Source organism: Embiotoca jacksoni, unplaced genomic scaffold (assembly GCF_022577435.1).
Source record: "Embiotoca jacksoni isolate LCO1_2020_lvr unplaced genomic scaffold, fEmbJac1.0.p SCAF_37, whole genome shotgun sequence".
Classification (NCBI taxonomy): Eukaryota; Metazoa; Chordata; class Actinopteri; family Embiotocidae; genus Embiotoca; species Embiotoca jacksoni.
This window is the reverse complement of record NW_027185389.1, coordinates 1,261,416-1,286,953: the sequence shown is the minus strand read 5'-3', so window position 1 is coordinate 1,286,953 and position 25,538 is coordinate 1,261,416. Positions and strand designations below refer to the sequence as shown.

Sequence of the window (25,538 nt, the reverse complement as noted above, 5' to 3'; positions counted from 1 at the left end):
GATAATAAATATAGCTGAATTTCTCCATGCACATGGATTGGCTGACATCATTTTAAGCCTCACTGCTTGTGTTTTAAGATGTAGTTTATTAAACCAAAGAAACCTGCAAGGAGCCGCGTACTATTTTGGTTAACCTACGTTCTTTACTTCCTTTATGTTTTTCTACTCATTAACCGAATTTTATTTCGTAGCTCTTAGTAAAGATATTTCAATGATGTAAATGATGCTGTGGAAATTAGCTTTCCAGTCACGTTCTGAAAGGATTTCTGCAGAGGGGATTAAACTGTCACCCTTGACTCATCCACACGGTTCACTTAATGGCAGTTAAATGGGAAGCCATTGAGCTTTAGCATTGTCCCACAACACCATCCATCAACCCTGAAGTTGTAGAAACACAAAGCACAAAGGGGGAAAAAATAAATCACTTTTTTTTTACTCTTTTTACATTGAGAATATAAAGTAGCAGAGGTTTCCGTGTAATCTGCATTTACACTTGGCTGGGCTTCACTGCCATGCTCATGGGTCTCGTGAAATCTCGCTTAAAATGTCATAGAGCTAAAGCACACACCTGTCAAAGTTATGGTTTGGGTCAGAGCTCAAATGCAAACTTTGGAACTATTTTACAATCATAGACTGTACATAAAAGTCAACTGAAAAGTGGGGCCAGTGCGAAAACTGCCATAAAGTGCAATACCACCGAGGGCCACTAGGGGTCGGCTCCGAAAAGGCTCTGGCTCCATAGACTCCCATTCAACTTTTCTCATGAAAATTTGGTGTCGTTCACAAAAGTCACTTCTGCTTATTAGCTTTCTGGCGGTCCATCTGAAAATAATCTCGTCATTAATTCAGATATTAGGCCTCAAAAAGTGGTATGTTTGGGGGGGGAGGGGAAGGAGGGTGTCTGTTTGAAGGACAGGCCTGTGGTGAAGTCTTGACTACTACAACCACTAGAGGGCTCTTTCCCTTGATATGACACACTGCACGTCGCTCTGGAGCACAAGTTTATTCATGTGGCACATTTAAACACAACAAAAGTGAAACAAAGTGCTGCAAAGCGTCAGAAAGAACAAAAAGAAGATCAAATAGACGTGGAAATAATGACGCGGTTAAAAACAATTTCCGCAACAAACAATTGAACACTGAAGAAATGAAGAACAATATTAAGCAAAAACAACAATACTAAAAATCGAGCTAAAATTGGGCCTGATCGGGAAATGCCAGTGAGAAAAAAGTATGTTTTTAAAGTGATCTCGACTGATCCTGTCCAACACGAGCACTAGAGGTTGCTAAGGGGAAATTCAAAAGTAAAAAAAAAAAAAAAAAATTACAGTATTTATACATTGTTATATCATCTTTAACTCAGAGCAACAAGTCACATTCTTCCATATATGTTGTCAAACCAGCTCCTGTGAGGAAATAAATCACTATATAATGGAGGTATCGACCGTGGGACACGATGAGGGAAAAGTAGCTACGCTTGAGCAGCAAATCACAGCAATCCATCAACAAAATAAAGGATGAAATCTGCCGCGCTCGGAGGACAAACGATTTCTAGTTTTCAAGGTGACAGCGTCCCAAAAAAAACAAAAAAAACCCTCTCGACTCTCAACAGTAAATCGATTATATAAGCTAATAAAAGTAGTCTGTTCAAACCTAATGGAGCGAGACTGCAGATGGGAAGATGAAGAGCAGTGAATGTAGGTTAGGTAGGATGATGAGACACAGGGGGGGGGAAATCCCCCTCCCCCCTCCCTCCCCTCCTCCTCTCCTCCCCCCCTATCCAGAGGGAGAAATCTATATCGTTGATACTCCGAGGTAGAAGCTTATGGTATTGAATCTGTCAGAGCGCTTAGTGTGAAATTGACTGCAGATTGGTTCGGTCCAGCTTTCTATCAAAGGCTGCACACACACGGGTGGAGGGGGGGGTGGGGGGGTGGGGTGGGGTCCCGGTAATGTTAGGTGGTGTGAATCGGCGTTACCTGTTGGTGACGTTGGTTCTTAGCACGAGAAGAAAAATGACGGCAGGAACATCATAATTTTTTTGCATAAATAAGGAGATTAGGGAGAATCTATATAAAACACTTTATTAATGAGTTCAATGATTGTTCCCACCGTCTGACCCCTGGCGGCCAATGGGAGGCATTGCAGTGTTTATAAAAACAGCGGTGGAAAGTAACTAAGTACATTTACCTTAAGCAGACACAGTGAGTGACGCTTACGCTGCTGTTTTGGTTTCTTTTACTTTTACTGGTTCGCAGGAGAGTGTGTCACACGTGACGCGACGCATGAAGTTTATGCAACATTAAATGTAAATCCTGAAATGTTTCCTGAAGAATGTATTGTAATTATTTCACTTGCTGCATGTATTTAACATGTTAAATATTCTTGCCGTCCATATTGCCTTGAAAAAGTTCAAAATCCGGTCAAAACGTATGCGGTAAAATCATTGTGTATGTTTTATTCAAAATGTAAGATGATGAAAAAAGTTACAAATATTTGTTTTAGATTTGATTGTGAAAATATACTTGAAATGGTGCCTTTTCAACATATATATAAAAACATATATACATATAGCAGTTTGAATTAGCTCCACCTCAATCATCTGTAAAAAATAAAGTGCACCTTGTGATAATGCGTTAATAAAAAAAAATTATAATTACGATTCAATAAAATGTAATAACAGTCGAACTTTGACTTTTAACTCTTTTAATACATTTTGTTGATGATACTTTCACTGAAATAAAATTGTAAATACAAATTTTATATCAGTATTACTTGAATCTGCAATAACAAGATTTATTTTTATTATTATTATCATTTCTGGCCATTTGGGGGCAGCAAAAACAAGTTGTTGACACGTCATTGACACGTCATCTCTTTTATGTTGGTGTGCTGATATTAAGCAATCAGATGCTTGTTCATACATCCAGCAGTTGCACGGCAACTTTAATTTGAAGTCGTGTGAATACAAGTCCAACATTTTTAGTGTCTTTTAGCTCTTTTTTTGGGTCTCTACCAACTCCTGACAGACGGTGAGTCGAATGTGACCGCAAAGCTTAAAATAGTTACATGTAGATATCATAAAAAAGGGTTTTTATTGTCAGTAGTAGCAGAAATTCAGATTTTTTTTTTTTTGGATTTATTTGTTATGAACTTCATTTGATCTACTTAAAAAAAAAAAAAACAGTCTACACGTTCACGTCTAAATGATGATTATGGGATGTGATGTTATAATCAAAAAAACAAATGATTTCATTTAAAGTTCCCCAGCTTCCTTCATCACAGCAGGTTGTTGACGATACGTCCTGCTGGGCGCTACACCGACTGCTCGCCGCGTAATTTCAGCAATTTTCCAGGAATCCTTGAGTTAAATATATCATTATCTGAGCGACGAGTGTTATCGACACCGAGCCAGTTCCCAGAAATGAATCACGACGACACCGTATGAGTGCGTGTTTGTCTCTCCTGGTCGCAACAAGAAGCCGGGGGTGGGTGGTGGGAGGGCTACACACATTTGTTTTTTTTTTGTTATTTTTTTTATCACTCACTCGCTGGATTTGCTGTAATTAGATTTTCACTTTGTTTCTTGCGAGTAAGACGTGAGTACGTGTGCTAAATATAATGCAACAGCTGGATAGCACAAAAATGTGTGAAAAAAAAAAAAAAAGTACGCCAGAAAGAGATTTAGTACGTCCCGATACGTAGTATGTTAAATGTAGTATACCACCAAGTACCAGGATGTCCTAACTTCATCCGGTCGTACTCTGCGTCACGTCGACTGAGCCGCCGAGACAGTTGGTGGCGCTGTAATGCCCCGCCCACAAAACAAAGAAGAAGAAGAAGAAGAAGAAGAGGCATTAAAAGGAAGCGCTCTCGTTCGAAATCGCATCCTTTTCTTTTTACTTTTACTACGTACTGCAGCTACTCTTAAAAAGTATCTACTGTTGCATGTAGTATGTGTACAATTGTGACCGGATGCAGTAGAACATCCTGGTACTTTTGGCATCCTACGTTTAACATACTGAATCTTTTTCTGGCGTACTAAATAGTTCGGTAGTTTGGATACTGGAACGCAGGGAAATTCTTTTTTTTTTAAACTCAAACATTGCGTTACAGGTTGCGACAGAAATGACCGAGAAAGTTTAAGGTACATTATTATGAAGTATTACGTACCACTTGTATGCATACTACATGCAACAGTACGTACTTTTTACAGGTGGCTGCGGCATGTACTAAACGTGAAAAGAAATAGCATCTCGATTCGGAACAACGAGGTAATCGTAGCGCAAATCGAGTCCTTTGCTTTTTTACCTTAAAATGTCATGTTTTTACGTCGAAGTCGTACGTCCGACTTCTACGGCACATACTTCGTAAGGGTAGTACTGAAGTACGCACTGGAAGTAAAAAAAAAAGAAAAAGTCATTCAAAAAGCTTCTACAACCTGTAATATTTTAGTTTGAAGTTGAAATTCGTGAAATTTTGTCATTATGTACGTGTGCAACGAGACGACCCCGGAGGGGGGAAAAAAAAAAATCAGTAGACAAATTCAGCTTTATTGACAAGAACAGTAGTGCTGATACAAGGCAGGAGCTCGGGGGAAGCTCAAAACAGTGCATAACTCAGATACAAAAACGGTCACAGAGTTGCTTTTCACTGGATTTGGAGTCTCGACGACCTTTTCAGTTGTTCCTTTAAAAGATGGAAGGAATAAAAAGTTGTTTTTTTTGTTGAAAAAATGGAAAAGACTGAAGCCCCCCCCCCGATGAGAGCCTAACGTGTAGACTTTTTGAGTTTTTTTGTTGTTGTTTCCCCCCCACCTTTAAATTTACTTCATATACAGTACAAAACATGCATCCCATGTTATTCCACAACATCAGTCTTACAATGTACACTGATTGCACAAATTAAAAACCAAATAATACACAAACCGTATACATCCGTCACAGAAGATACACGCAAGACATACTTGGCTATTCCTATTTCTCCGACACTGAAAAAAAACAACAAAAAAAAAACATCTTTTCAAGCTACCATTAATTTATACACCAAATAGTACTGTCCTCTGACTATTGGGCTATTGTCAAAATAGCCTGAGGTAAGCTTTAGCACATGAGACATAGCTCAATTTCAAAGGCTAAAACTAAAAATATTCAATAAAATGTGATATAATGCCATAAAAATCACAAACAAGACAAAAAGAAGTGTTTGAAAAAAAACAAAAACAACAGGCCATTGTTCAGTTCAATTTCTCTGTAAACAAATTCATTAACAAAGTGGCAAAAGTACTTTTTGGGGGATCCCAAATGATCTCTTTGATCCGGTGACCGACACGCTCGAACCGTTACGTAGTGTGACGAAACTCCCAACAAAAAAAAAATGCAGTGATTACAATGACAGAAAGGAAAAAAAAAAAAAAAGAAAAAGGCAAAAAGGCAAAGAATTATAACAATAATAATAAATAAAAAAATAAATAAAAAAACAAAACAAAAACAAGGAGCACTCAGTGTTCCCTTTTCTGCTTGCGGCCGATGTCCACCTCGTCCAGCCCGGTGGCCGACATGGACTGCTGCAGTTCTCGGAGCTGAGCGTGCGTGCGAGGCTGCTGCTTCTTCAGCTTGCGCAGGTGGACGTCGATCGGGTCGAGTTCGGGCTCGGCGGCGGGGACGGGCAGGTAGCCGCCGTCCCTCGGCAGACACATGCACCAGCCGGCGCCGGCCAGGTCCAGCTCGCCGTACTCGAACTCGGACTTCTTCAGCCTGAAGTCCACCATGTCGGCCGACTCGCTCATGTCCACCAGCAGGTTCCAGAAGGCGCAGCTCAGCATGATGCCCAGCAGCTGCGGGAGGAGGGGAAGGGAAGGGGGGAGGGTGGGGGAGAGAGAGAGGGAGGGAGGTTAATGAATGACTAAACAATTATTTGCAATTAACCAGCCCCTCCAGGATTTCCGATTTCCAAAATTGCGACTTAATTTGCCGAGTTTTATGTAACTTTTTTTTTTTTTTTTTTGCGTGAAATTGTAGAAATTAGAAAGAAAAATGAGATTTTTTTTTTTTTTTCTTTGATAAAAATCACGCTGCACATCACAGAAATATTTCATTTCTAATCTTTTTTTTTTTTTTTTTACATTTATTTGTTAACCTTGGGCATAAAAGTGACAAAAAAAAAACTTCATCAGCTGTCAAAATAAGAGCTTCAGATGCTTTAAATCACGTTAATTAAACACACAGGCCGACTGTATGCGCACAAACAAACATGGCGTGTGTGTGAAATTATTTTAGCATGCAGTAATATGTAATCACTTCCACTGATGATAAGAATCTAAGTAGACATTTTTAATGTGAAGACCACATTTACTGTAAAAATCCCGCCACTTCTGTTATTTGTGTTATTAAAGCGCGTTTTGTTTGAAAAACATGTACTTTATGCCGTTAAATCTTTTAGCACAGCTTCTGCTGACGACTTTTTTTGCACAAAAAAAAAAAGAAAATCGCAGGACTTAAAAAAAAAAAAATTAAAAAAAAAATTGCAAGCTTTCGCAAATATTGCCGAGTTGTTGTTTTTGTTTTTGCATTAATTATTGTGATCGCACGGTTGCGATTTCTTGGAGGAACCGATTAGTCATGACAAAATAAGTATTTACCACAATTTACTTTTTGCCCTGAGATGACTTATGTCATATAAATAAAATTAAATAAAAAAAATGTTTTGTCACTGACTAATTTATGAACAAAATAATAATTAAAGCACGAAGCCGATCAGCATTCATGACAACGTGCATGTTGGAGAGGAAAAAGAAGAATTCCTAAAACTGGTTCTGATCCCGGACCTTTTTTTATTTTTATTTTTCTCTCTTTACAAAAACATTATAAAACATTCACTCTATAAATTTAAATTATTGATATGATATGACTGAATGTTTAACCGAAAACTGGGACTCCTGATTGATGTGACGACGCGTCATTCAGTCCGCGTGTAATAAAACGGATGTTGCAGAGTTCTTACCGCATAACAGATCAAAATTATCATGAGTATTTTTTTTATTAGCGACAGTCAGCATGAGCTAAAAGTGAAAAGTTAACATGTGAATGTTTTTTCTACATGCAGTGAGAAACAGTCTTTTGTAAATCTGTTTTTTTTTTTTTTTTTTTAAGCCGACCTGGATGTCTGATGCCAAATAATCATTTTGCCGTATAGACTGATTTTCACTTTAATATGCAGCAAAATGAGCTGCATCACAAATGTTTTTGGTATTGGGACCAAAGCACATAAAAAAAAAAAACCTTAAAAAAAAAGTTTATTTTAGCAGACTCGCATCCTTAAACATGCGCTCACATCGACCCCGATAACGATCTTTTACGACAGGACGGGGACGTCTCTAATATAAACCGAATTTGACTGAAACATTACGCAGGAAATTCACGTGTTTTTAATGATAGAAAATAAACAGTGAGGATGTCATTTAAAGGAAATAAGGAATCCTGAACAGAGAAAAAAAAAAAAAAAAAAAAACCTTCCAGAGATCGGCTATAAACAGAGAGGGCTTTCTCGTATGGGAATTTCTTGCCAGAAGTAGTTTGCAGATAACTGCAAATATGAAGCATGCAGAAGCGGCGCGGCTCAATTCTCCTGAACGTCACCGTCTTGTTTCGTAATTGTTTTCACCATTTGTGATATCAGCAGAAGATCGGTGATGATTTTCTGAGCTTCTGTCACAGCCGAACCTGCAGCCCGGATTACGTTTTATTTTGAGCTCGACGTCGATCAATAAGCTCGAAATGTTTTGCGCGTAGAAAGTCTTGAGGTGGTGAGAAGATCGACGCGCTGAAAATAAAGTCGGGTGTACGGAAGCGAGAGGATTTCAAAGAAATGGCAGTAAAGAGAGAATAAATGAATTTATTGTGGCGAATCGGTGGCGTTGGAGGGAACCAGTGTTGTTTATGCGGCTGTTTGAGAAAAGTAATTATTGTAATTACTTCCCTCTGAAAGGTCCTGAGACGACTCTAAATTTATGCAAAGGAAAGATTTGTGGACGCCGTCGCGCGCAGCAGACAAATTCACCTTTACCGAAAAAAAAATTCAAGAAATAAAGAAGGCGCCAGCTGGAGAAAAACTGTCACGGAGCTGATAGGAAAGTTGTTGGGACACTTTTATAGCTACGCCACATTCAATTTTAGTTTTTGGGGCGAATAATTAAACGGTTGAATCGGTTTGTTTTATTTTGGCCGCGGCAACGCGAGGGAACGGAAACCATTCGCCAAGACGGGGAAATGAAAATGTGAATTGAGCGCCGGGTTTTCACGGGTGCGATAAACAGCTCCGGCTGGAGAGCTGCTTTTAGTTGAAAAGAGAAACGTCTAAAAACAGAGTTGGAGTTTTTTTTTTTTTTTTTTTTCCCAATTACCTGCGGCAGCCCGACGGCGCAGCAGAGTGCGATGGTTATTCCAAAGTTGTCACTCATCCAGAGGTTGACTGCATGGATGCAGCCGCGCACGTGGATCTTCTCGTGGAGGTCTCCACGCTGATGCACAGACCGGGGGGGGGGGGGGGGGGGGGAGGTGAGGGGAGGGGGTGGGGGAAGAGAAAGAGGAAAGAGTTTCAATTTCTAAAGTCAAACTGAAGCTCGGTAAAAAACAAAATTATTATTTTTTTTTTTTAAATGGTAAAAAAAAAAAAAAAAAAAAAAAAAAAAAAAAGCTGGAACAAGTGAAGTTTTAAAAACTCCAATTTCAAGTAGAATTCATTCATTTTAAAAGTCACAAACGGGATCCCGGAGGACGATGAGAAAAGGCGAGGCGGTTAATTTTTGTAAATAAAAATGTATCCGATACCACGGAGCCAAAATCCTTAACTAACAGCCGATTCAGATTTACAAACGTATAAATAGGAAGCATCACTTTTCCTCCTCCGTACTAACGAAGCTTGTTCACGTCTTACGTCGCCACGGTAACTGCTAAGCTGCCTATAGAGCAGGCTGTGTGTGAGATAATTAGATCAAAAACGTATAAAAAAAATTAACCCCTACCGACGTGTCAATTCTCCCAGAAGATTTTCTCTGTGGAGGTCCGAGTGTTTATATACGAGATGTAGATTTCATTTCATCGTGTTTATTTTGCGTTTTGTTTTTTTTGACTCACATCTTCCTAAAAACAGAGACTGACTGCAGCTCTGAAGCCTTGTGCTTGTTGACAGTTCGCCAATTATCCATCTTAAAAATCAGAGTTTTTATATCCGTTTCCGATCTGAAATGGTAAAAACAGTCACACGCGCCGTGAAAATACACCGAAAGAATACATGAATTAAATGAAATACACGGTCAGACGTCGGAGGAGGTGACATTTAAGCCTTTAAACCTCGGCTACACGTTCACGCAGTTTCCGCCGGATCGCGCGTTTCTTCACATTTTTCTAAGAACGATCCTCGTTTGTGAAATACGTCAGAACGCTCGCCCGCGTTTGCGATTGGTCAGGAGGCGGCAAACCCCTCCCCCCTTTTATGCGAGCGCCGGTTTGAGTTGTCGACCAGCTTCGGGGTTTCGTTAAAACCCGATAACCGAACGTGATCCCCCGGATGCGTTGGAGCCGCTTCGTAGCATTCGTCAATCAGTCCGTGTTTAAAAACACGCTAACGAACACGAGGTTGGATTTTCTTTTTTTTTTTTTTTTTGCTGGAGTCGGCGGAAAAACAAAAAAGCTGAGAAAAAAAAAAAAAAAAAAAAAGCTCTCACCTCTTTATCCAGAGTCTGGTAGCCGCACAGGGTGTTGATGACGTCGCCCAACTGTGCACGGAGGAAGAGACGACATTGTAAGAGGTCGGGAGTTTAAACTGTTGCTGAACAAACTATTATCCACATTGAATAATCCTGACCACCCTCTCCACCACCTGCTGCAGGGACAGAGGAGGACGTTCTCCAAAAGATTCCTCCAGCTCCGCTGTCACAAGGACAGATACAGGAGATCGTTCCAGATACAGGAGATCGTTCCAGATACAGGAGATCGTTCCTGATACAGGAGATCGTTCCAGATACAGGAGATCGTTCCAGATACAGGAGATCGTTCCTGATACAGGAGATCGTTCCTGATACAGGAGATCGTTCCTGATACAGGAGATCGCTCCAGATACAGGAGATCGCTCCAGATACAGGAGATCGCTCCTGATACAGGAGATCGTTCCAGATACAGGAGATCGTTCCTGATACAGGAGATCGCTCCAGATACAGGAGATCGCTCCAGATACAGGAGATCGCTCCAGATACAGGAGATCGCTCCAGATACAGGAGATCGTTCCTGATCCAGGAGATCGTTCCTGATCCAGGAGATCACTCCAGATCCAGGAGATCACTCCAGATCCAGGAGATCATTCCTGATCCAGGAGATCGTTCCTGATACAGGAGATCGTTCCTGATCCAGGAGATCGTTCCTGATACAGGAGATCGTTCCTGATACAGGAGATCGTTCCTGATCCAGGAGATCATTCCAGATACAGGAGATCATTCCAGATACAGGAGATCACTCCTGATACAGGAGATCAGTCCAGATCCAGGAGATCGTTCCTGATCCAGGAGATCATTCCTGATCCAGGAGATCATTCCAGATACAGGAGATCACTCCTGATACAGGAGATCAGTCCAGATCCAGGAGATCGTTCCTGATCCAGGAGATCATTCCTGATCCAGGAGATCATTCCAGATACAGGAGATCACTCCTGATACAGGAGATCAGTCCAGATCCAGGAGATCGTTCCTGATACAGGAGATCGTTCCTGATACAGGAGATCAGTCCAGATCCAGGAGATCGTTCCAGATACAGGAGATCGTTCCTGATACAGGAGATCGTTCCAGATACAGGAGATCGTTCCAGATACAGGAGATCATTCCAGATACAGGAGATCGTTCCTGATACAGGAGATCAGTCCAGATACAGGAGATCATTCCAGATCCAGGAGATCGTTCCAGATACAGGAGATCGTTCCAGATACAGGAGATCATTCCAGATACAGGAGATCATTCCAGATACAGGAGATCATTCCAGATACAGGAGATCATTCCAGATACAGGAGATCATTCCAGATCCAGGAGATCGTTCCAGATACAGGAGATCGTTCCAGATACAGGAGATCATTCCTGATACAGGAGATCATTCCAGATACAGGAGATCATTCCAGATACAGGAGATCATTCCAGATACAGGAGATCATTCCAGATCCAGGAGATCGTTCCAGATACAGGAGATCGTTCCAGATACAGGAGATCATTCCTGATACAGGAGATCATTCCAGATACAGGAGATCAGTCCAGATACAGGAGATCATTCCAGATCCAGGAGATCGTTCCAGATACAGGAGATCGTTCCAGATACAGGAGATCATTCCTGATACAGGAGATCATTCCAGATACAGGAGATCATTCCAGATACAGGAGATCATTCCAGATACAGGAGATCATTCCTGCCGACCGCAATTAGACTGTACAATAACTCACCTCTGGCAAAATCCATCACACAACAATAACACTGTTGTCTGTGTTTCTTGGTTGTTTGTATATAATATATATAGATATATACTGTACTGTATATACTGTGCATTTTATATTTAATATTTTTTACTGCTATTTTATTGCTTTTTATTATCTTATTGCTTCCTGTATGCTGCTGTAGCGAAAAAAGTTTTCCCCTTGGGGATTAATAAAGTAACTACCTAACCTAACCTATCCACCTCCTCTCGCCACGGAGAGAGAACGCGCGGCAGCTCGTGCGTGAACTTAAAACCTCGGCGAGGCGGCTGCAGGTGATAACGGCCCGGCGGGGTTCGGCCTCCAATCAGCTCCTCTTATCTCCGCGTCATTAATTTCTCCGGCGGCGGCGGCGGCGGCTCAGCCTGCTATCGGCGCTCCATCCTCCACGTGATAACCGGGCATATAGGAGGAGGATGGAGGTGTATAAAGTCTTCTTTATATATATATATATATATATATATATATAAATGTATATATCTTCAAGTCCGAAGTCTTTAAAAACATCCAGACGTGCTCATGTTTTGGGAGGTTGAGATTCCTGATGTTTCCATGCACAGTTTAATTAGCCTGAATAGGCAGATAAAGAGTTACTCGACGACATTTGAAAACATACGCGACTGGTTATCTGCAATTGACAAGACTTCATACAAAAAACAAAAAAAGTTTCATAATTATTGAGGATTTAATTACCGGCTTATTTCCATTGTGATTCTCTAATGCGCTACGAGATGGCAGATTGTATAAAAAAAAAAAGAAAAAAAAAAATATCAAGCTCTTGAATTGAGTTGTGTAATGTTTCATATAGTGATTATAATGCATAAAAAATGCTTGGAAGCAAATTAAAAATTGTTCTATGTGTTTTTTGTTTTTAATAGTTACTTATATTTCGTAAAAATTCCCAGTTAAGTTTACTGTTTCAGTGCACCGATCACCAGAGTGGACATGTAACCTGTAAAATATCCTTTTAAAAAAAAAAAAAATATATATATATACATATACATATACATATATGTATGTATATATATATATACATATATATATATATATATATATGTATATATATATATATTATATTAACTGCATATACATAAAGAATATCGGCCCCAAAACTCCAGGATATCGTTCCGGTTTCAATTTCCACCAAAAGGAACCGAATGAAATAAATACTCCTTTAAAAAGAAGCAGTTCAAACAGCTGTTCCCGATGTTTTGTTTCCTCATCGATTAATAATGAGAATGATAACTCACTTTGCGCCGAACGCAACAGGTGTAAGGAACCCCGCAGGCCAACGGGCCGGTGCCGTTGCAGAAGTGGTACTGGTTGACTCCCCAGTCTTTATACTCGTCTCCTCCGCAGCAGGAAAACTGGAGAAATCAGAAAATCTGGTGTTACGATATTAAAACGGAGATAAAAATGTTTTTTTAAAAAAACAACCCTCCATGTGAAGCCTGCAGAGTTTCTGACAACGAGCTACAAAAGGTGACCGTTTTTCACAGAGAAAATCTAAAATCAAGCCCCCGATGTACGAAAAGACCCCCCCCCCCCCCCGAGACGGCGGAAGGGCAACCTCTGGTTCCTGTGAGCGCCCGACCTCCGCCGCATGCTGCCGCGCCGGACCCCACAAACATGGTTTTGCAGATAAGACATTCTTACAAGCGGTGGAGATAAATAAGAAATGAAAGAAGAGCCACGAAGCCAGGAGGCAGGATTTGCTGCTCTCTCCAAAAACAATGATAAAGAAACGCACACAAAGCATCTCCGCGACAGAAAAAGGCTCCAAACTGGGAAAATCACAGTTAAAAAGGGAACGTTTTAATTTAAAGACACCGAGTCTGTCGTGCAGAATCTTCACTGGTTCAGTTTCACTGTTTATTGCACAGCAGAAATAAAACTCTCTATCTTTTGTTTTCATTCATGCTCCCGATAGGGTAACTTTTTTAATTTTCTATTCTTTTGTAGATCCCGCATCGTGTATTTGCAGCTCCGGAAACGTAAACAAACGCTTTATCTCTCTCTCTTTTTTTTCTTCTTCTTCTTCTTTTTTCCCATTTGAAAAAAAAAAAAAAAAAAAAAAAAAAAACACCTGAAAGATTTCCTGCAGGTCTGTTTTTAGTTGTTGTTGTTTAGAAAAGTCTCTTTCCAGCTCCACAAACGATGAGTAATCACATTGTGTGTGTGTGTGTGTGTTTTGTTCGTGTGTGTATGTGTGTGTGTGTGTTTGTGTTTGTGTGTGCATGTGTGTCCACCTGACACATCAGGTAGAGAAAACTAGTCGGGTCGGATCACCGTCACGGCTAACACATCTAGGAATTGCCCAAAAAAAGCCCCACAGTCCTCGTCTCAACGGAGAAGTCAGGATGTTGTGAAGTGATAACGGACCAGATCGGTCGGAGGCGGCAGGTTGTTCTGTTGGTTTCAGGCTTTTTTTTTTTTTTTTTTTTTTTTTTTTGGGGGGGGGGGGGGGGGGTTGTTCAGGCGCCACGACTGAAAATATCAAATCCTGTGAAAAACCACTAAAAGCAAACGAAGGACTTCAACCGTTTGATCTCAATTCTATTTATCACGACAAATCGACATCTGATCACGTCGTCATTTTACAATAACTCCTCGTGTTCGGGCTTCTTTCACACATTTTGACACCTCGACTCTGATAATGGTTTCTGATACTTTTTGTTTTAATATAAAATGTAATAAAATCCAGTACAAATCTTTTGTTTTTATAAAATTGTAAAGGAGAAATTAGTAACCGTGGTTATTTTCTGTGGCAAAAATGTAGGTCCGGGCACTTCAAGCAAAAAAAATACGACTCAAAATTCACTATTTGAAACTATTTGATTATTAACCAACTAGCTTTGGTCGAATTATATACTGTTGCTTTTTTCTAAAATATTATTTTTATCTATCTTATTTTATTGTATATGTATCTGTAATTTTTTTCTTATTGTGTGCACCTTTTCTTTTTTTTTTAACAACTATTTCCAATAGTCAAAAAAACCTCGCCCCATCAGTAGTCGCTACAATTTACAGACGTTCCCTAAACACCTCGCAAGCAAGCTATCAGATGACAGCGTGGATTGAAGATTATGAATTATGAATTATGAGCGGGTGATTTTTTTTTTTTATCTACCCGAGTAGAGCCATATAACCGAGATATGGTCAACCGCCGCGGCTCGCCGACGAGATCCACTCGCGCGTAAAACGTAGCAAGAGTTAACAGACGTCGCCACGGCAACGAATTTGGTATCGCATGACAAGCGGTTTTAATCATATAAAATATCGGCGCAATTCAGTGCCGTTAAATTCTCAAAATTTTAAGTTTTTAAAAACATTAAAAAAAAAAAAAAAAACCACATTATGTTCATATTATCCAAGTGAAGCATCGACCTACCTTCTCCTGCACGTAGTCCAGGATGTTTTTGAAGTCGAGGTCGTCGTAGTAGTGTTTGATTCCTTCTCGTATGCTGCTCTGAAACAAGGCCGACGTCTGGAAAAAACAAAACAAACAAACAAATAAACAAACAAGCGAGGCGGTTGGTCGTTTATTTTTGGGTTTTTTTAGCTGACGAAGACGACGCCAGTCAGAAAATACGATGGAAGTCGTGACTCGCTGTGATAATGTGGAGGTGTACGCGATGTCGGACAAACGCTCACCTTGTTCTGGAAGATGAGCGCCGTGGTGAGAGCGACGGTTTGGAGGAGCAGCAAAACGCAGAGAACGCAGAGGAACTGTGGAACATAACAAGAAGAACATATTCAGCATATAACAAACAAAATACGATGAACTACTTCCAAAAAAAAAAAACATGATTGAGATTTCAATCGATGAAACGACTGGGTTTTGTTTTTTTATTTATCGAATATTTGCTGATTAAAATTGTAGGAAACTGAATTAAATATTTATCGTGTACATTTTCCCCCGTTAACCAAAAACAATTTCTTCATCCTCTTCATCAAAGCATAAGCAAAAAAAAAAACGAGTGCACTGACTTTCCAACTGTTAATCCCCCTTTTTTTTTTTTTTTTCCAGTTCAGGTTATTTAGTTATAGTGAATTAGATGTCATATACCGCCCCCCCCCCCCCCACACACTGCCTTTGAGCTTTTTTTTTCTGTTATAGCAGTTGTGCCTTTATGTTTGAGGAGAGAAAAAAAAAAAAGAAAAAAAAAAAAAAAAGGGGGCATCGAAGCGATCGCTGGTTTAAATGTTTTATGAATCGCTAAAAAAAACAAAAACAAGTTACATTTACCCACAAACATGTTTGAGCATGTTAACAGAAGTCCCGCCCCTTTTTTTAATTTTTTTTTTTTTTTTTATTAATCACATCCTTCAAACATGAAACAAGATATAAGAAGTTCCCCTTAACTAGGAAAGAGTTGAAAGTAACACAAATTAAACATGCATACATGATTTAAAAAAAAAAAAAAAAAGAAGACCTGCAGACAAACACCCCCCCCCCACACACACACCCCTTCCCCCACCCTCCTCCTCACCATGTGCAGCAGCGTCTTGTTGTCCCTGAGGGATCCCACCATGCCCACCAACGACACGGTGAACATCACCAGCCCCAGCAGGATGAGCACCACGGCGGGCGCCAGGAAGAGACCCTCCAGGGTTCGATTCTTCTGCCGCTCCACTTCGGCGTAGACTCCCACACACAGCACGCACAGCCCCATCAGCTGGGAGACAGGAAGCAAAAAGGGGGAGGACACGGTTTCACCGGAGGAAGACAAACTTGTCTTGGGAGCGATTTTTTTTATTTATTTTTTAATATTAAACCGCTTCAGAAAGCCCAACAGCAGCGAAGCCGCGAAGCCGCTCGGGTTGTTTCCCGAGACACCAGGTGGGGTTTTTCTTTTTTCTTTAATATCTGCAGGGTTGTGCACCGTGGACTCCTCCCCCTCAGGGTCGGACCGTCAACACCGAGCTCTACCGGGACTTTCTGAGGGGGAAAAAAAACGTTCGCTGCAAACTATCTGAACTGCGGCGTCGTTGAACTTTCTCCATCGTGACTGCTCACGTAATGTTTGAAAAGGTGAGTTTCTCGGTTCTTGGTCCCTCTTGACTTTGTTATTTTTTTCCTCCCCTGAATGAAGTTTAATTTCAGGAGAACCAGAACGAATCACAGACGGTGACTCGAGATACTGAGAGAACAGAACTTCCTGTTAGCCATATTTAAATAACGTGGTTGTTATATACATGTTTTTAATTTAATCAAATTTCAGCAGTTTTTAATTTAATTTCCATCTTACTCTATTTTTTTGTATGTACTGTGCATTTTTACATTTTTTATATTTATACCTTTACAACCTCAATTTTTACTCTGTAATTTGTATTTCTTTTGCCCTATCGTTCATGTTGCTTTAACATAATCTATCTATCTATAGTCTTTGAACATTTTGATCACACCTGGTTTATACTGTAGATTTTTTTTTTTTTTTTTTTTTTTTTTTATCTTAATCCTTACTGCTGCTAGTTGCTGTACAATTTCATCATTTTAGTCAAACTTTCTCTTGAAAATCAGACAAGAAACCGCTTTTTTTTTTTTTTTTTAAATTGGCTGATAAAAAAAAAAAAGAATAAAAAAAATGTAAAGACAAGAAGTGGCTGAATGTAGATGGTAAGTTTCTTTTTCACAATAAGTTTTAGCCACCAAAGAATAGTTTAATCCACCTTTTTTAAAAACAGACTCAGATTTTTCATTGCAAAAGGGACAAAAGAAGTTTTTTTTGTAAATATCCCATTTGAGGAAAGACTCACTGAACATCATTTATTCCTCCACAGGGAACTAAAACGCTCCTTTAAAGATCCAGACTAATACGATGTTTATTTTAAGTGGATTTGTTGCTTCTTAAGAAAGGTTGAGACGCCAGTCTTTAAAAACTGCAGCCGTATCCACTTACTGGATTTATTAAACGGATGGACGCGACCTCCCTCGTCGCAGGAGGCGGAGTCATGAAAACACCTGATTTCACAGTGCAACAAACTAAAAAAAAAAAAAAAAACATGTTGGGAGCAGAGGAAGGTTTTAAACAATGTCAAATTAAAAGAAATTAAATATCCTTAAAAAAAAAAAAAAAGGGTCGATTTTGTTTTAAAGCTCAAATGAAGCCACTTGACGTTTTCTGTTTTGCCGCGTTTGGTTTCCACAACGACGGCGATCCTGCAGAGGAGGCGCCGACATCGGCACAAATCGGCCCGGCGTTCAGCTTCTCTCATCATTTCTTCGATCGAATCAAATCAGAACTGGATTAAACCACCAGTCACACATGGCAGGAAATGTTCTCTCCAGATATTTGTGGGTCTGCATGCAACACTAATGACTTAGTGTCCTGAATTTACAGCTTCGACTATCCCTGGTTTCAGGAGTCGCTCGGGTCACGTTGTGGGGTGAAAAAAAAAAGGACTATTAAGGGCACAGAAGAAATGGATGAAATCTAGATCCAACAACTTAAAAAAATATATATATATATTGTGTGTCATTATTACATAAGACCCTACTGGTGTTTTTCTACGGATGCATCAAAGATAAAGTTGTATTTTTGGGTCGCAACACTAAACTCGCTGTATGTCTTAAATAAAATAAATGAGTTATGCTGAACATCTTAGAAAAATCTTTTTTTTGTGTGTTAAATATAATCAGATGAAATTTTGAGACAAACTCCCTCTTTGGTTAAACAACTCAATAACCACTGGCTTATTACGTCATTGTGATTATTTGATTTGACAGCAATCATTTTACATAATCGTTAGAGACATTTCCATTTATCTGTATATAAAAAAAAATAATAATAATAAACGAAACCAACAGAAACGTCCTATTTCCGTGTCAGTTTCTAACGTTTGCGGCTTCTTCTGCTGCAGGTTTTTGCCTTTCGGCCTTTTGGGTGTTTCTTTGTGAGCTGCTTTGGCTTTTCCAAAACTAGTCTGAGTGCTTGAGCACATGTTTGACAAAGTAGAGAGTTTTGCACCCGTGTTTCTATTTAATGAAAGTGCCACAAAAAGGGAAGTAAAAAAAAAAACAAGTGTTTGCTTCCCTGTTATTGATTTTCAATTAGAAACGGACTCAATCTGCCTTAAGTGTCCACTTCAACTCCATTTACTGTTAAACAACCTGAATATAAAGCACCGGCAGATCGGCAACATTTGGCTCCGTTCCCTCATCGAAATGTCAGCATTGACCTTGACAAGACAAGGACGACAGAACGGACTTCACGGGATCCGAAGCCTCGAGCGCGCGTATTTGACGGGAAGGGTTTGAGCATTTTTACATTTTTCAACTAAACATTCTCAAATTCAAATAATTTGTGATTGTTTTTAATTACCGCACTCGTGTACAATTTTTTCAAACATTTAAAAGGAAAGCCTCCCGCCCTCCTAAAACAACGGCGGGGGAAACACTGCACATTTTGGCTTCCATCAAAAGCCGAGAACTGGTTCCAAATTCCCCAAATTGGTTGCGGATGACGACCCGGTAGCTGTTACTGTGGAGCCCCTGCAGTCCCCCTTTTTTTTTTTTTTTTTAATGTAATACTCTAAACCAATGTTGCATGTCACTGCTTGTAATTTGTGGTGTCGTATACTAATTATTGTATAGTTGTAACTAACATTCAGAAACCAACCTAGCAGCCAGATTTATTCATATTCCCCCCTGGGGGAGGTTGAGCGATTCCTATTAGACACCTGCAGCTTCATTCCCCGTCATTAAGAGTCCCAGTAAAATGACATTAACCAAACTTAACATTACCGCAGCAGACGATAGCTTTAATTAAGTCTCTGTAGCTAGCTGGAGGGCCAAAAAGGAGCTCTTTGTGTGTCGAGCCGAGCCGGGCCACGCTGTCCTAAATCACAGCAGAGGGAAGAGGCGGATCATCCGAAACGGGTCTCCGGAGAGCTAATGGAATCAAAGTGCTGCTGTTTTTGGAGTCATACTCGATAGTGTGCTTCAGGGGGTACGTATCCCACCAAACACAGCCCGGCCGGGCCGATTGGTGGTGGTGGCGCAAATTGATTCTTATTCCGACAATGTTTTCAGGGAATAAAGTGGTATAGGTGTGATATGGTGGAAGACAGACAGGCAAAACACAGAGGTTAGTAAGAGGAAATAAATTTAAAAAAAACAATTATAATTAAGGCGGAGAATGACTCGTCTTTACTACATAATGACGTGGCAAGAAATGGACTAAACTCGTCCAGCATTTTTAAGAGGATGCCAGGTCCACGACAAACTGCAGTAGCTGAAGGAATAGCAGCCACCAAAGTTGACCAAATTCATTAACTGAAGTGCTCGTAGGTCAGTGCTGCTTTATAAAAAAGAGATGTGCTATGAAATATCCAATTTTGATGCTTGAATCGAGGCCAATTTGCTAACATTATTGTTTATATTGAATACTTCTTCTTTCTCGTTTTTTTGTTTTTTTTTAAGTTCTATGTTTTAATCCCCCAAAATCGTTTTATATTGCTTATTACTAACCGCATTATACTATTTTATACGCCTTTGTTCTTAACCTTGTTGTTAAGCACTTTGAGCAGCGTTTTATGAATGAAAAGTGTTGTACGAATACAACGCATTATTATTATTATTATTATTATTAATAATATCCCATTCAAACCAGTCTGAATACACCAATCAGTTCACCTGCTGCAGCCTGAACTTACCACAACACTGAAATGGGCAGTGAAATTCAAATTAAAAAATAAATTGCAGCTAAAAGTGGGGGATCATTTGTAATAATGTCTCCGAGCTGGAAAACTGGTCAAATTACAAATCAACAACCAATAATTAACTGTCTGCAAGCAAATACTTGATATTATTACTACTCCGTTACTGCTACAACTACCAGTGAGAAGAGGAAGACGCTGACTGGCACGTTAAAGCCTGCTCGCATTTTCTGTCGGCAAACAATTTACCCGAGCGACCATCCCTTTAACTGGATCCAACGCCCTGCACCACCTCGTTAGCCGGCGATCGCTGTGCATCGTTTCTAATCATTAATATCTCGGTATATTGTTATATATATATATATACACACAATATATATATATAACAATATACCGTGCATATATATATATAAATATATATATATATATATATGCACGGTGTCTTAACTGATCGTGAGCCATGCACGCCTGCTAAGCTAGTACCCAGAGAATTCCACACACCAAAGCCCATTAAAAAAAAACGCGACAACTTAATACTTCATCGCTGAACATCAAATGTACAACGTTGTGATTGCGTTTAAACGACCTATTCTCGATTGATACGGTTTGCTGGTAAATACGGCGCGTGTGCCGTCCAACATAGCTTTCGATATAATCTCAGATCGACCTCGTCGTGATGCTGTTTTGGTGCAAGTCTGCAGGAGGTCGAGGCAAACCAGCGATTTAAAATGAAATTGTAAACGAAGGAGTCGCGGCCTTTGTTTTAGGGTGCACGCCGAATTGGAGCACGGACGATGCGGATTCATAATGCGGCTTAAGTTGTATTCCTAAGATTTTCCTACGTGGCCGTAGCAGACGACACGTTTAAACCCGAGCGTTTTGAATGGAAGTTTGGAAAACGCGTCGCGGGGCGGTTCGCCGTCTCCGCGCGATTAGCAAGACTTTTTGCAGCTCAAAGCGACTTCACCGCGAACAAGAAATGCGCCGCGAACTCACCGAGAAGAGCATCGAGTAGATGTTTAAGGTGAATTTGATGAAGTAGTAGAAGTGGTTGGTTTTCCTCATTTCGGAGTAGGGCGGCATGGCTGCTCCGCGGCGACCGGAGCGAGCTGACGGGGCCGAGCTGGCGATCCTCCCGTTGAGTTCGGGCGATATCCCCCCCCCCAAAAAAATGATATTAATGAAAAATAAAACACTATGACTGAAATAGAAAACACTTTTAAAAGGAGCTAACGGAATTTTAAATACGTAGCAGCTCTCATTTCTCACATACTATTGTGGGTTGCCACCGAAACCCAAAAAAAAAAACCCCACTTCCGGTCGGTCCACGCTTTGTTTTGACTACATTCTTAAAGGGGCAGTGCGCCTCATTATTTAACCTTGTTTACCTGCTACAAACAGACAACTTCGGATTTACTTCAAAGTCCCATAATTGTTACATAGGCTACAATTTTAGAAAACGATGTCAATATATTACCAGTTTAAATTAATTATTAATTTATATATAAAAAAAAAAAAAAGTATTAATTTGGCCATTATGAGAAACAGGTAAGGAAAACAAAACAAAAATCTACCTTTGAAAAAAGAAATACAAAAAAAAATGTAAGTGGTGGAAAAAGTATTTTGAACCTTTACTCCCTTACAAGTAAAAGTCCTGTATGAATAATCCTACTTAAGTAGACGCACAGAAGTATTAGTGTCAATATGTAGTTAAAGTACTAAAGTAAAAACAGCTGATTCGATCCCTGTGACTGATATATGATTATATATGACATCATTAGATTTATTTAAGGTGAATCATTAGTGTGTCTGCAGCATTTTATTGTTGTAACTGGTGCAGCTGTAGCTGGTTTAAACTACTTTATATCCAGTTATATATCCAGGGACAGCAGATAAATGTGATGGGTCGTCAGATGATTTAGTTTTTGGACTTTTTCCTCTAATCTTTGATTTTTGCCGAGACATCAGATCATTTGGAAAAAATTTTGAGGGAAAAATGACCATTCGGTGGAGCTGCAAAAATCTCAGACATCTGAAATGTGACCCCGACTACACACTACTTTTTGTAAGACGTCAGGTTGGAAACCACCGGTTTAATCAAATGAGTTTTATTTTTAAAAACTTGTTATATTATCTACCGTGTCAAATCGTCATGTTGAAAATAACTAAAGCAAAGCATATACTGCATACTGAGCCACTAAGAGTATTTGTACTACTTCTCGCACAGCTAATCCCTGCTCTTGCTCCAAGTTGCGTCAGTTGTTGCCGCCGCTCGTTACTCGTTGGATATATTTGGCGTCCTCATGACATTACTGATGCATTCACAAATAGTTTGACACACTTGCTAAGCTGGCCATGTGCGAGATACCCCATGCGATCGTCTGGAGAGTTTCTCTCCTCGCCTTCAGAAGACTGTTTGTCCTTTTTCAGTTCCAGTTCCTCGTCATTTACTCCGTCCCGGAGCAGAGCTTGTTTACATTTCGGGTGAAGTGCAACCTCACGCGCTTGCATCAGTTATCAGTTTACATCCAATCAATGGTTGCAGTCCTTTCAACCAGTGTTGTCCTCTCTCATATGCAAACATTCACACTTAGTGTCTCCTCGCCGGCTGTCCCTGATCTCTGACCTCGGAAGTCAAAAGGGAGGGGGCAAGAGGGGAGGGGTGGTGGGCAGGTTGATCAAAAAGACAATTTCTCTACAAGGACGGATGAATAATCATGTTATCATCCAGCGGCCTGCAATAAAGACCCACGGTGACAAACCTCATCTTTCTGAAGGCTTCTCTGAGCCATCAGCATATTAATCGATCTTTGTTTGAAGGAATTAAACCCGTCACCCGACTCTGACGCTCGTTCATCGATTGAAAAAAAAACAACACACACACATCTTCCACAAGTAATTGAGTTGAGGCAGGTAGAGGAGCCGTTTCGTCCGAGCCACTAGAAAAGCCAATCAGTACGAAAGAAATCAGAAATAATATTTTAAATTCAGAAGTGTTTTCATGCCTCCTCTACCCCTCTCCAGGTCCCTCAGGATCCTCTGCCAGACCGGGGGACAGTTTGCAAGCGCCTGAATTGAGTTTCAGCGCAAAAGTCTGGCTCATTTCTTGTGTTAAGTCATCTGAATCCGGCGCTTCCTCCGCCAGCCAGCTCTCCACATTTCAAACCAAACACACACACACACACACGGACACGCTGATGTTTGTGGTGACGACGAACTCTGTGGGACAATTATATAAAGTTTCACATTGAAATCTAAATTAAAAAAGTGTATTTATGTTAAATAAATTCACGATGCTCGATACTTAAGTCTGACACAAGAAGTATATTTCATCTATTTCATTTGGAGGATCACTGATTCCAAGAGCAGAAAGCAATATCAAGGTGATCGGTGGTATGAAATAAACCCTGTGCAATAACACTTTACCATTTGCACTATATCCAATGGCACCATCACCATTTGCATTAGGTACAATTGCATTGTTTAGGTTGATATATGTATATATGTTTTCTTTTTTTAGCTGTAATACATGTCTATTCATGTTTTTATAAGTCTTTTTAAGTCTGATTTTGTGTTTGTACAATGGGAGGGTGAAATTCCTCGTTTGTGTAAAAGTACCTGGCCAATCGTCACTTTGTTTCAGCATCAATAATTATGACTGGACATTATGCAGTACGGCAGTTATGGACATCATCAGTGGGAGGGATAAGGGAAGCATCTATCTTTTGCTAGTTCGGAGCGGTTTGGAGCAGGAAGTGACCATATTTGGGCGAGCTGGGGGGAGGAGCAAGCGGTGGATCTGACTGATATGATTGGAAACCCGGCGATATGACGTCCCGCCCAACGATTGCCGTAACCTGACTGCACCACAGGCCTGTCAATCAAACAGACCCCTCCCAACCCCCCCCCCCCCAAAAAAAAAAATAACAACGGCTTTTTTAATCTTATTTTATAGCTAATGACAGGATTATTTTCAAAATTGACCGCCAGAAAACTAATAGTCAATAGAATTTCTCCACAAGTTATCTTAGTTTTGTTAGTGAAAGTCACTTTTTATTAAGAATTGTATGAGAGAAGTTGAATGTGAGTCTATGGAGCCGAAGGGTTTTTGGAGCCACCCTCTAGTGGCACTCTGTGGTATTGCAGCTTAAGGCTCTTCCACATCAGCCTCATTTTTCAGAGCTGAAAGCTACGAACACTTTGATCTAGTCTATGGTCTCTGCTGGCCACAATTTCTGTAACAATCACAGCCGCTTCACGCACTGATTGACAATGTAAGCCGGGTTTGAACCTGAATCTGAAACTCTTGAATTTTTCATTCTTTACACCGTTTTTTTGTCACTTTTTGTGTGTGCAAAAAAAAAAAAGGCCTTTTGCACATGCAACATTAAAAGTGGATAGGTGGGTCAATGCGCATGATGTTTATCAAAAAAAACCTGCCACGACAACAGGTCATTTTACAAATATAAAATATCAGGTAAAGATTTTTCTCATGCATGGAGCATCGCATCAATTCCACCTCATATCATCTCTCACCATCTATCTGCTTTAATAACTGCATTAAAAATGTCCATAAAATGCTAAATAAGAAAACAGACAAAGTTAATCATACACGCATGAGATGGGGCCCAAACGAAACCGCACGTGCACCAGGCTTCGTGCTACAACCCTGATTTACACCATCCTAATGATGTTTTTCTTGTTCCTACTTTAATAAATGAGTGCAGTGAAACCTCCAGCACTGACTTCACCACCCAGCGTCCCTACTAGCAAAATCTCAGGGGTGCGGTCCGACTACGCTCTAACAGATGGGTAATCATTAGTGTCTGGTTAGCGTCGCGCTTTTTCATTTCTTCTGAGAAGACTCAAAACCATCTGGCGCTCTCTCATCGGCCATTGTCAGAAGAATCCACTTCAGCTCTTTCGTCCCTCCGGACCCGAAATGTTTCTGTCTTAGCTGATGGAAACGCACGACTTCAATCACGCAGTCATTACTGTGGTTAAAGGGCCCGATGAGCGTAATCAAGAGTTGAAGACAGAGAGGGAAAAGATTTATATTTGCTAAGAAACTTGCAAAAAAAACCTGTTAGTCTGAAGGTAAGCAAAACTTTATACGAAAAAATGTAGGTACTTCTTGAGAGAAACCGACGGTGATGACACCCGTTGGTTTGTAAACGGCTGTTTACGATATTTTGGCTGCCGTGTTGCTGTTTTGTAGCCAGAAGTGACCATATTTGGACCAGCGGGGGGAGGAGCTATCTGATTGAGAACACGACGAACCCGCCCACCGTTAACGGAAACCTGACTGAACCACGGGCCTGTCAATCAAACAAACACGCTGCCAAACATACCGATTTTTGAGGCCTTATAT

At 40.2% G+C, this 25,538-nt stretch overlaps 1 protein-coding gene across 1 annotated transcript; it reads right to left on the bottom strand.

Annotated features, from left to right (window-relative positions):
* Window positions 1-4,537: 4,537 nt before the first annotated feature.
* Window positions 4,538-21,514, bottom strand: LOC138208378 (tetraspanin-15). The gene is made up of 8 exons (XM_069166215.1): window positions 21,164-21,514; window positions 16,000-16,185; window positions 15,161-15,235; window positions 14,898-14,993; window positions 12,757-12,873; window positions 9,725-9,775; window positions 8,402-8,518; window positions 4,538-5,836 (listed from the first exon to the last, which is right to left on the bottom strand). The coding sequence occupies exons 1-8, from the start codon at window positions 21,248-21,250 to the stop codon at window positions 5,501-5,503; spliced, it is 1,065 nt and encodes a 354-aa protein (XP_069022316.1). The 5' UTR covers window positions 21,251-21,514; the 3' UTR covers window positions 4,538-5,500.
* Window positions 21,515-25,538: the final 4,024 nt, after the last annotated feature.